This window comes from Ylistrum balloti, unplaced genomic scaffold (genome assembly GCF_031769215.1).
Source record: "Ylistrum balloti isolate Yb309-2 unplaced genomic scaffold, AGI_CSIRO_Ybal_v1 Utg370742, whole genome shotgun sequence".
Taxonomy (NCBI): domain Eukaryota; kingdom Metazoa; phylum Mollusca; class Bivalvia; order Pectinida; family Pectinidae; genus Ylistrum; species Ylistrum balloti.
This window is the reverse complement of record NW_026782437.1, coordinates 794,342-807,601: the sequence shown is the minus strand read 5'-3', so window position 1 is coordinate 807,601 and position 13,260 is coordinate 794,342. Positions and strand designations below refer to the sequence as shown.

Here is a 13,260-nt window from a genome sequence, read left to right as displayed (position 1 = left end):
TCATAGTTTTCGTCAAAATATTTTATTGACCTACATGTAATCTATGTACAGGTTTTGCAATACTGAGTATAACATGTGATTAAAAAAAAAGTCTAACAGTCATTTTGATTGAGTTATTCACCCTCTGGAAAACTACATGGATTATGTAACACTTTCTGTGTTGAACAACAACAAACCACACTTCTAAAACGAACCTCCGTAAAATCGGTTCTTTTAACACATCAGAAAACCTTTTCATGCTTTCTTTTCAATTCAAAATATGATCATTATAAAAAAATGGATTGATTATCAAAATAGTCTGCATAAAACTGTAGTGCCCTCACTGTAGTTTTCAACTCGATTATATAAGGATTGAGACAATTCATACACATGTATATGTACATAGGTATAAGTGTACAGGTCTGAAACCAACCACAAGTCAGTTTTGGACAATAATACCCTTGACTTTGTAATCTTACTCTGATACAGGCACTTTCTTGTGACCTCAACCCTCTCCCACTTCCATTCCGGAAGTATAACATATAAAATAACACTACACACATGTAGAGTAGAATAATTAAATAACGTTGTCATCTTTACGAAGAATTCAAAAAGATTACCAAGCTGAAAGCATATTTGTAAGATAAGAACTATTTAGTATATGGTCAGATATGGGAAATTCTTATTTTGTTATTTAAAAGAGAAAAAGAAGAGTGTCATCTGAGTTTTTCCAAATCTAGATATTTATAAGTTTCTAGAGAGGGGAAATAACCAAGTTACAGGGAGATAACTCGTATAAATAAGGACAGACAGCAAGAAAAGTTTAAAGGCAATTAAAAAATGAAAGCTCATAAAAGCAACATGCACAAATACACACTTACTAGTAAAATAATAAAACTTGATTGAAGAAATGGACAGGTAAAATAAACAAGACTTTATAGTAAAGACAATAGTGAAAGTACAATGAAATATAACAGTGTATTCTAATATTGCACATCAAAACATAACATGTGTCTATACCATTATTAACACCTAAACATGTTATTAATTTCATTTACAATGTACTAATTTAAATTTGTAGTAAAAGAAGTAACACAGAGTATTTAAATACGATTATATACCTTGTCAGACAACACAGGTATATCTATACCTTGTCAGATAAAACAGGTATGTTTATACCTTGTCAGACAAAACAGGTATCCGTATACCTTGTCAGACAAAACAGGTATATCATTTTCTCTCAATAAGAACAGATTTCATATCCTGCTCATATCACATTATCATAAATAGATTTTCTAGTTTCTATACATTTATTTGTCTTCATTTTAATAATTTTCCTATCCACAAAATCTAATACAAGTTTGACTCCTAGAAATGTTTATAACCAAAAAGATAAGCAAATAAGTCCATGTGTAATGAAATGGCTAGACACGATTCTAACAAACAAACATTTAATGTTTATTTATTGAAAAATCTAAACAATAAAAATAATACATAAGACACAATCAATTAAGCAAAGATTAGAATATATATACAGTGAGCTATAAAAGGAGAGTAAAAAAAATAAAATATATTAAAAAAAAAAAAAATTAACTGAATCTGTAGTAATGATACAGTCCAAGAAATATTGTTGTGATTTCTGTGACATCAAACTGATTTTCACACCGGTTATATCAATCAAGTAAAATCAACACAAATCTAATAAGAAAATGAGACAAACACTTTTGTCAGTATCAAAACAGTGATAAATTGGTATGTTGACCATCGTTTTAACATGGCAGATCTTCAACAAAAGACACAAAAGAAACTTAAAAGTCTAGCAGTGATATAATACTGTGTTGTAATTTTGTGTATCTGACAAAACAGAAAATAAGACATTATGCTAACAGGTAATGAGCTGATTTTGAGATCTAAAATAAGGGTTAAAATAAATTAATCTTTTAAAGCATACATTGAAAGTAATATCATAAAATTTGTATTGTTGACAATAACATTATCATTTATCAAAATTGGCAACATTTTGTGGCATAAAATAGCAGTGGTCCAGTCACTGTATCACCTTACCCAATACTAACGAGAGCTAAACCCAGAATGTTACTCTACAACAGTGACACAGAATCCCAATTCAGGACGTAAATCAGGTATATACACATCTTTCAAAATAATTCTTAAACTAGATTTCCATGTATGAATGTTGTGATATGAATAACTACCCAAAATTTTTCAATACTTTAAAAATGACTATCAAATTTCCCAAAGAATGGTAATTACTGATAAAATCTATAAAATACTCAACATGTACTCCAAATTAGAAGATTTATATTCCAGCTGTTTCTTCCAAGCATATAAATTTATATGTGTAATATAAGGTATGTATTATATAAAAAATACATTTTAAATGTAAGTGGATATTATAGCAACAATATTACATGTTATATCTATATATGTATATACCTCCAATACAGAATATTTTAAGGTTCCAGGCCCCACTTGTATAAAACATCTCAACTTGAGATTTCCTCAAGCCTAGATTTTCCTCAGCTAATATCTCCTTGAAAATATCTTGTATGAAAATTCCTCAAGGAATTTCAGGACATCCTAGCCGATGCCTTCCTCCTGTTCCTTGAGAAAATTTTATACAAGCCATTTTGAAGAGATATCAGCTGAGGAAAATCTCGACTTGAGGAAATCTCAAGTTGATATGTTTTATACCAGTGGGGCCAGATCACTCACATAACCTCTCTACCTGGATGCACAACCTCGTTGTAGGCTTAGACACATTGCGTTCTCATTCTACCCTCCATTTGTATGAGGATTCTGTGACTCAGGCTTATAAAAGTAAACACATAGAGGCAAGTTACTTTTCTTTGTTAGGTATACTTTAACATAAATGTGTAACTCCTTGATTGTACAGTAGATAAAGTGTTAGATGCCCATAATAGTAAAACATGTTATCCTTAGAATATGTAAGCTTCTTAGCATGCTATCTAATGGTTAGAGTAAAACTTGATTACAATGAACTCAGTTCGTACAAATTTTTGTACGTAAGGAACTTCAGACAATTCCCTGTCTGCAACACTATATATCATTAGTAGTATAACCACTTGTACATTTTTTTTAACAATTTTTTGTTCATAACGACTCATATTGACACCCCTCCCCCTTCTACTTAATTTCTTTGTTTTTCAATACTCACATAACAAATCATTAATTAACCCTAAAAATGTTACCTGTGTGTTGTATTTTTGTAGGGCTAAAAATTTCGTGGTTTTTTCCAAAAATAAATACTTTTTGTGGGCTCATGATTTCACGGATTAATGTTCATTACAGAATTTACTAAAGCTAAATCCATTTCAATTTTTATCTGTTTATCATTTGATGGACATATATATTTGTGGATTAAGAAAACCCTTAAATTCCACGAAAATTAATCACCCACGAAAATTAATGTTTTTACAGTAATGATTGTTTAATCCTCCTTCAATACATCATAAGGGCTATTCCAGTAAAACATCTACCACGACTCATTACTTTAAAACAAATTATAGTTATCAATTAAAGTCTGTGGATAGTACCCCGGAACAAAACTGCAGTTCCAATATAGGATATATGTTTTAATGGAATAGCCCTAAGCACAAATTAACGAATACTTCAGTTATAGAATGTGAATTATCATAAAAAGACTGTATCTGTATGAACATATATATGTTTCACACAACATTCTTACTGTAACATGTCAAACTAAGTTATATGTTTTGGCATATTTGTAACAATAACAACTATCCTTCGAAAAAAAATAACTTTCTAAAATATATTAATGTAGTTATATAATTACAGATCAATATTTATTTTTCTTTGTAAAAAATTTCAAACAACCGTCAAATTTACTTTACTTTGTAAATCTAAAAACAAAGTTCAGCGTAACATCCCTTAGACATGCCTTTTGCATGTATAATTTTAATAAATTTTTTTAAAAATACAAATGAAGAATCACTCAATTGAAAATATACTAGAATCTGTAGGACCTCTACAGAAAGCTACACAACAGGGCTGTAACAACTTTCATGATAATTCAGGTTTGTCTTCTTCAAGTCATTCTGTACATGTATATATATCATATATCATAAACAATTGCTAAACTTCAAACTGCCTCAGGATTTAGCAGAACAGAACCCTCAATACTCTAGTCAGATTTACAAATGTGTTATCTAAATCCTTCAGTGTTATCATGACAATATATCAACACCTTTCTTAGTACATGATATACATTGCTTACAAAGCAAATCAGTGTAATAACTGCCCGAAAAAAGTACAATTTGTATTTCATAAAAAACGTGAACAAGATATGTGAAAATTATTTTTTCTAAATGATTTCTACTCAGTAGTAGTGAAACAAATGGAAAAATGGTTTGTATTTACATCAAATATAAATTATTTAAATTAGAATTCAAGTTCGTCAGATATATATCTAACATAGACAGCCATTTTAAACACTGATTTTCATAACAGTTGCTAATAACAAAGAATTCACTAAGTGTATGATACTGCTAGATTTAAATTTTGATAAAACCACCAAGGATATAATAAAACACAGCTAAGAAATATTGATCATGATTCCATCAAGAATCCATCAACAGTAATGTCCTATTCATATTATATGCTAAAAGTTATGTACATAATTGTAAAGGTTCGATGTTGGTCGTGATTTTAATCATTAATAGGATTAATACAATTTACTAGACTAAATTGATGACTATAAGTTTACACAATGCATTATGAACAATTAATAACATACATGATGAAATATCATCTGGTATCATGTTAGGATAATCTCTCTCTTTAATTGCATTCAGTTCATTACACAGAAAAATCACAGATACATTTTAAGACCCTGACTTCTATGAAAATATCAAACTTGTATCATTTGAGATTATTTAAAATCATGGCTTGGAAAGCGTTTCATAGGTCAAAACCTTGGATGTTTATTAATAAACCTACTATCAATATTTAAAATACAATATGGAAAGGCAAGATTAAACTATCTTGCAATTATTTATTTTTTTTAATTTTTGAATAGATAAGCATTTTCAACAATGATATTCCTCCCAAATTAAAGTGAAATGATACTCAAAAATAACTTTGAAGTTAAATTTTTTCTCAAAAATCAGGGTATCTTATCTACAGCTCGTTCCTCATTCCCTTAGTGGTTAAAACCCTGTTGGAAGTTCTCCAGATCAAGAATCACTTCTCGGAGTATGGGGGCGGTTGTACCATTCCTCCATATGGCTGAGGGGGGTAAGGCTGGCCTGGGGGTGGAGGGTACGCCTGGTCCTGTGGTGGGGGGTAGTATGGCATATCTTGCATGAAAGGGGCAGAAGGAGCAGGTGGAGCTGAAATATAAAAGAACCAGCATATAAGACATTTTTTTAAGGGCAAAGGGCCCAAATATCAATCTTTACTATGATGTAACAATCATGTGAACCAAGGTTATTCCATTTCTTACAATAACAAACAAGCAATATCTGATAACTCAAATATTACTCCTTTTAAAGTCCCAAGGTACATAATAATCACTCAGATATCGAGAAAAAAATAATTTATACACCTGGTTTATCAATATAGTGAAAATTCACTCAATGTGTTTACATCAATACATAAGCAACTGAAATCCCCTCCTCATCAATATGCATCAAATTACATTTGTAACCTAACCAGAGTAAGAAAATCCTTTAGTTATCTCTGTGAGAGGTCGCTGTTTACTATAAACAAGTATATGACTCCACACTACCCAGTGAGCCCTTAAATAACTATACTCTTACAGTCTACATGTTATATGACATCATGATAAGAGTGCAGTACATGTGACATCATACTTCAGTTGTAAACATACCTACTACACCTGTACATTGCAGTATGCAGTCTTTACATCTTTTTTTCGCAGCAGCCTTCTGAACATCATATAACACAATTTTTGTATTTTTCAGTGATACCCACTTTTCTTAATTTCAAAAAATATTTTGATATCTCAAAAAAAAAATGCTTCTTGATATGTTCCACTCATTCTAAGTATGTGCAAATACCACTGAATATCACAGATACCACAGCAAAGAACAATATATGAAACACAACTGTGTATGAATAAGAAATACTATGTTGCAGATGAACCAGTATTAATGATTTTTTAAAACGCCTGGTTTGTTTTTAAAAACATATATTAGTATTCAAATTAAACACTTAACCATGAACAAACTTCAAACTTATGAATGTTTAGATTAGAAAACATCTATGAAACATAACTGCCCTTGAACCGTTGCAAACGAGAATCTGATCAGGTGTATTACATGAATGCTACTATGGGGTAAATATGAACCAGTTGTGTTCAGAGTTTCTGAGCATACAGCATAGACTCAAAATGAGATGAACTGACATTGACGGTAAATGGCAAAGGGATAAAAATATACTGAAATATCCCCTAAGTACCTACCAGATGGTTCTGGCAAAGGACCCTGGTTCTGAGGAGGGCATGTCATGTTCTGTGGGGGATACCCTGGTGATGTCCCTTGATGAGGAGGCGCCATCTGTGCTGCAGGGGGAGGTGGGGAGGTGGCCTGGTATCCTGGGTAACCAGTCTGAGCTTGAACTGGGTATTGAGGAGGTCGATGTTGATTAACAACAGTTGTCGTGGTAGTAACTGTAGTAGTTGGTCGGTACACATGACCTTGGGTTCTTCGACCTTTACAGCAGCAGCAACAAATGATTAACGTAATGACAATGATACCACCGATTATTAGAGCAATAATGATTCCAACTGTGACAGCAAGAGACGTAGCCGTTTCCTGAATCGATTCTGAATTTTCAACAAAGTAATCATCATCATCATCATCATCTGCAAACAAAAAAAGAAAAACGATCAACATCTACCGTCATTATTTGAATTTATGCTTGAATTCACACAACTTATAGCAAAAAGAAAACCAGCAATATTTCTAGGAGTAAAATGTAATCAAATTTAAAATAAACTTAAAATGATAAAAACAAGACAATCATACTGGTAGCAATTTTAATGATACAAAATATTTACAAAAATCAAAAGAAACAAACAACATCAATTTAACAAAACTTTTACACAATACTGGCAGCCACTTAATGTTACAAAGTAATAACAAAAACCAATAATGATAACAACACCCAGTAGATCATTTGGGTACGATTGCGATCATAGTTCCCTGATATAATTCATGTATGGTAAGTTGTGCAGTTCACATAGAATACCTATTGGTCAGATTTTCCACCAATAGAAATCTTATAATCTTAGGGAGATACATATATATGAGTTACTTTTTGTGACCCATCAACAATAATATGTTGTCAGGGCCATAAACAGATATATCATAATGTATTTACATTTCCATGTAAAAAAGCATCTTTAATAAAATAAGACAAACGCCACAATTAGACTCAAAATTAAAGCTTTGACGATTGTGTAGAAAATCATACTCTAAAAAAATCTTAAGTTGATTGCTACAATCATATAATTTATCTACAATCTACAAGCTTTAAATGGCACACCTTATAGTAAATGTGACTTAAAAAGATAGCTCACTCTTTTACCCTGGACAGATGGTTCCTTACCCTTCCATCCCCTTGGAGGTGAGATGGGGAAAGGGAAACGGGCGGGAGATTATCAAGTTGGCTAACACAAGACTTACCATGTGTATACAAAGACAACTCGACAAATTGCAGTTCCCCATCAACACACTACCTCAACAAAGTGGACCCATACCCTAAGCAGGTAGTAACTAGTAGTACAGAAGATAGAGTCCAGAAAACTTCATTCTTTAACGTAGTGCAAAATTGTAGGTCTGTGTGACCTACTTCTAATGCATGACCAATTGCCTCACCAAAGTAAACCCCTACCCCTAGTATGAAGTTCCAATGACTAGTAGTGTAGGAAAAAGCGCCCAGACAAACTGTTCTTTAATGTAGGTCAAAGGCCTTAACATAGGTCCACGTGACCCTGTGGGGGACTAATAATCCTTCCCCGAGGATTGATATCCCCTAATTTCAACAACAAGGGGGTGAATGATTATTTTTGTTTTACCCAGCTGGGCTTCTAAGGTACATATACGTAGCTTTTATTGTCCCAACAGAGAATTCCTTGTCTCAGCCTAGGGTTGATGTTGGAGGATTCCTCTTTAAAAACAATGGCGTAAATAATACTAAGCATGGAGACAATGCACGAAGGCCAGTAGAAATAAATAGTCCTTCATCCCCTAGTAGGCGAGGTGCTTGTTGGGTGATCTCAACCCTTGGAGAAAGATAAGGTATTCAACTGCAAACACTTGGCAAGCCTTGTGTTTATCAGCTTAATGATCTTTTTTCTTGGGTTAAGACCTCCCTATCTTCCCCTCAAAGGGATGAAAGATTTTATCAGTTAACAAAAAGATATTGGCTATTTACTGATAAAGTAAATTTAAAGTAAAATCCTTTCACTTGATAATGACAAAACTTCTAAGAAACAGAAAGGCACAGCAAATCTGAATTTGTAAATTATACACATTTCAAAATAAAAGAAACATATCTTTGCATGATAAAATCTAAACAAAACATGTTATCCATACCTCAAACATCAGTTAAACAAGGATGTTCCATTAAGATTAATGATTTTTTTTTCAAGAAAACAATGACTTTTGTTGAAATAACAATGATGACGTACATGCACAAATGAAATAAATGAGCATTTTAACATACAAAATAACAATAAAGTTAGACTTGAAACTGAAAGGATGTACACCTATATAGCTACTCTATCACATAGAGCACCTTTCATCAAGTTCTCATTTCCTGTCATGATTTATGGAACTACTTGAAAGAGTTTTTCATTTAAGCAATTCTGTGGTAAGCTATAACAGGGGTGAAAAAAACACAATAAGATAATTTTTCAGCAGTTCTATATGGATTGGAAACAAAAATTGTATGGACATTTCTAAGATCCATGTATACTGATGTATATTGAAAAAAAAAACTTTTTAACTAGGTGAACTGGTTACAAAGGTGCAATTACAGGGTAATACTAAAAAAGACAAGCTAATTCAAATAAATAGGTACAATAACAGGTTAACATGCTCGGTTTATCATGCATCAGAATGCATCCGCATATGAATTAAATATGTTCCTACGGTAAAAATCTGGGTACAATGGTACAACTTGATTAAACTCTTTTCCATTCTCATCAGCAAGGTAGAATTTCATGGTGACATGATTCTTGTAATTTGAATATAATGATGGTTTGAAGATCACAATGAGTCTGAAGTTAGAGCACCACCGTTGAGTCCTCGTCTGACAGTCCAAATACTTAAAACAAACCAAAAGATATTTCATTAGGACCAATGGGAGTACATTGTAAATTACATACAGATTATGGATAATGATTGTCTTCAGTTTACTAAATGCATTGATCCTAGCTTACAAAAGTCCCATGGGGCCAACACATAATATTTATTTGATAATAAGCCCAAGTCTGCTACAGAAACCTCAAATAAGCCCCCTTGTATAAAAATATAGTATTACAGTTTTGGTAGGGTGTATTTCTGAACAACTTTTAGGCTTTTTATCTTAAAAACTGATGATCTGGAAAAAATGAAGGAGGGGCTTATTTGTGGGCTAGGACTTACATACACCGTAATAAGCCCATCCATGACTTGGAAAACACTTTTCAATATTTGCTTTAAATTTTATTCTTATAACATGAGCAAAAATTATCTGCAATCCTTAACTTCAAACTTTCTTTGTACATATTTCTATTTCAAATTTTGTCAGGAAGTACTTACATGTTTGACGCTCTCCAAGTGAGTAGTTTGAATTATCGACAATGGAGCATAACTGCAGGATAGTTTAGCATCAATATCCACACAGATCTGATTATGCTCCGAATCTCTGAAATCGAGTCTACAACCTGCATCTAATTTCATTCCTTTCCATGTGAAAGTCAGAGTTTCTCTTAATGACCGACCTCTATTGTACAGCTTGCAGACTCTGGACCCAGTGATGGGCACTGTGATTAAAAACAGTCAACTCAGGACACTGTACCTAACAGTCTACATCTGTAATAGTATCGTGATTGTCACCAGGGGTGTGCTGTGCGGGCAAAACTTATAGTACAGGTTTACAACTGAACATATTGAAGAGTGTACATTTATAGACTGATTTTCAACAGGGACGTGCTGTGATCACTGACAAAACTGATAATACAGGTTTACAACTCAACACATTGTACATTTATAGACTGGTTGTCATCAGTGGGGTGCTATGATCACAAGCAAAATTTATAGTACAGGTTTTCAACTCAACACATAGAACAGTGTACATATAGAGACTGATTGACATCAGGAATGGGCTCTGTGATCACAGGTAGAATTTACAGTACAGATTTCTCACTCATGTTCATAACCAACACTTTAAAGAATATGAGGTTTTCACCAGTAAACCGGTAGTTAATTCTTGTTGTAAGTTATAAAACAAGATGGAAGTGGAAAAGTGCTGACTATATATACCCAGCATGTCTTTATACTCCTTTTCCAACTGTGTCCATCCTTAACACTGAATCCTTTCATGGCAATTAAAGAAATACTTCAATATGATATAATAGAAATTTATCAGAACATGTGATAAAATTGCTAACATATGAAAACAAAGATCAATACTGTGAAAGAGACATTGTGATCACATATGTTATCCAACTGATTTATATATAAACATCAAATCTAAATGTTACCGCAGTGAAATACTAGCAACAATACACTGCTCGGCTCTGGTGAGCTTCTCTTTAGCTCAATCAGTTGAGCATCAGACTAGTAAGCCAGAGATCCCGTGTTCAAATCCTAGCTGAGACACTGAAATAATGAACTCTGTTACAAAAATAGCCACAGATAATAATCCACTTTGAGACAGCAGCTGTGGTAAAACATCAATATCACTGTTATATTAATGGTTATATTAATGATTATATTACCACCGCCATACAATTTTTAACAGCAATATCAAATTCAGCAATGACAAATCACCCTAAGTCACCACGTTATTCTTCTTATATTAGTGATAATGCTTTAAATGACATCATATGTAACATTTACTTATATATATATATATATATATAAATGATTTATCTTTATAAATTTGGATCTTTTCCCTTCTTTCCCTCTCTGTTTTGCTCTGAATTATATAAAATTTTAATTTGTGTGTAGGAATAGCCATTATTATCTTGAAACACCAAATCTAGGATGTTTAATTACTGGCCATTTTGTTTTTCTGGTTAGTCCCTAAATCAAAAGGCACAATTAGGGAAAAAGGAGAAGTTTTGTATAAAATTTGAAAAAGCTCCATCTTGTACTCATCAGGTAAGAGTGATACTGTGCAACTTCTCAATGACAAAATTCAAGATGACCACCTGACAGTCATTTTGTTTTTCTGATTATGATTACTAAAGCTCAAAGAGTTATATTTATTTTTCATGTTTAATTGTCACATATTATTCACATTCACAAGCATCTTTGATATAAAAAAAAACTTACTGGAGGTACACACTATCATCAACTTCTTTGATGGTATATGTACATATGATAGTATCCATTTCAATATTTTCTCAAACAATGAAGAGCTAAAATCATATAATTTTTCATGTAGAAATATTTGTATTTTTCAATTTATCGTTTCATTTCCTTACTTTTTGATTGATGCTTACCTGTAGTAACATTTAATAATACTATAAGTTTGACAATTAAAACACTGCTAGCATTATCTTTAGTTTGGTTCTATACCTGTATCGTAGGAGTGAACTACAACAGCATTGAAGAAGACAGCAAATGTTAAAAGAACTGTTGTGCCCCACATGAAAACCATACTGAGTGATCAACAGTGATGTGAGACCACTGTTCAAAATGGTGTAGATGGTCTAAATTTCAGTCTTGTACTCTTTGGACCTCTTTCTCTGTCAAAATCTGGAAAAAAGTAAAACAAAATTACATCACACAGTTTTTAGATGCTCATTCATGTCCTGTAGTTTCGTTATCAGACCCTTTGGTTGTCATGTAAGGGTGTGACTTCACTGACGTGTATTGACCCAGATTTAAAGTGATTGATGTAAATGAAGCATAAATTGCTTACCCTTTTAGAACTTGTGGTCTTATTCTCCATGTACTTTTTCAGGAGTCTCTTGTAAATCTTTTTTATTTTTTGTTCATATTTCACCCCAGATTCTTCAAATTTGAATTTGAACATGTTAGTATTTTCTTGTTGCTAATGACAAGATACCAATTAGATCTAGATAATTTTAACATGACTTTCACTATATATTTCTATAATCAGAGACTTGAATATGTTTCTGTCCCTTTTATTACATTTAATAGTCAATTAGTACTACTTTTAAAAGTTTGAATTATTTGTACTACTATATATAGAATAGTTATACATGTTTCATATATCTAAAACTTTCATAACACACAATTGTATTTCTTAACAGATCAGACTAATAAATTAAATGTATGGCTTGTCTCGAACAAATACCTGGACTGCAAAATTAAGCATACATGCACAATATCCATATTTGAAGATTAATGCAGTAAAAGTCCAGAAATGTGTAATGCGTCAGGACTTAAAAACACAACCTCATTCTAGTATATATACATGTAAAATAACACATAGGAGGGACCCTATAACCACTTTATTGACAAAGGTATAATAATTTGTTTCTCTTTCAAATTAGCCAAGTTTGTTGTTTTGTAATGTTATTTTAAATGGTATACTTGTCATCAATAATGACAAACATAATACAAGTGTAATCAATTAAATAAATAACTATCAGGAAGCTAATACCATGATTACTGGTGGGATGGTCCTTTACACAGGAAACTGCTGTGTGATAAACACTTAAGAACTTCCTAGTATACTGTAGACTCAAGAACAAGATATTTCATTGTCAATTAAACAATCACATGTAAAATTTACTTTAATTTTCTACCATATACAAAAAATAATGTTATTTAACTGCATGGCCTTATTAAGATACAGAAGATAACAGCAGGTGTGGGGTGCAGCAACTATATACCACATGACTGACAATCATAAAAATTCTGACCCTTTTCAGCTATATATTTTAACTAGTATAAGAGGAGACAGAGGCACAAAACTGATATTGGTGATGAAGTCTATACCAGTCTAGATAATTCTCTTTGTAACCCTGGTAAAATGCTAGCCGCAATATACCACTCGCCTAGAGAGAACTTC

General features: G+C 32.2%; 1 protein-coding gene across 1 annotated transcript; it reads right to left on the bottom strand.

Moving 5' to 3' along the window:
- LOC132557963 (protein shisa-5-like) lies at window positions 1–11,966 on the bottom strand. Its single transcript, XM_060222492.1, has 3 exons — window positions 11,796–11,966; window positions 6,464–6,865; window positions 1–5,369 (listed from the first exon to the last, which is right to left on the bottom strand). Exons 1-3 carry the CDS (start codon window positions 11,875–11,877, stop codon window positions 5,221–5,223), a joined length of 633 nt encoding a protein of 210 aa, XP_060078475.1. The 5' UTR covers window positions 11,878–11,966; the 3' UTR covers window positions 1–5,220.
- Window positions 11,967–13,260: the final 1,294 nt, after the last annotated feature.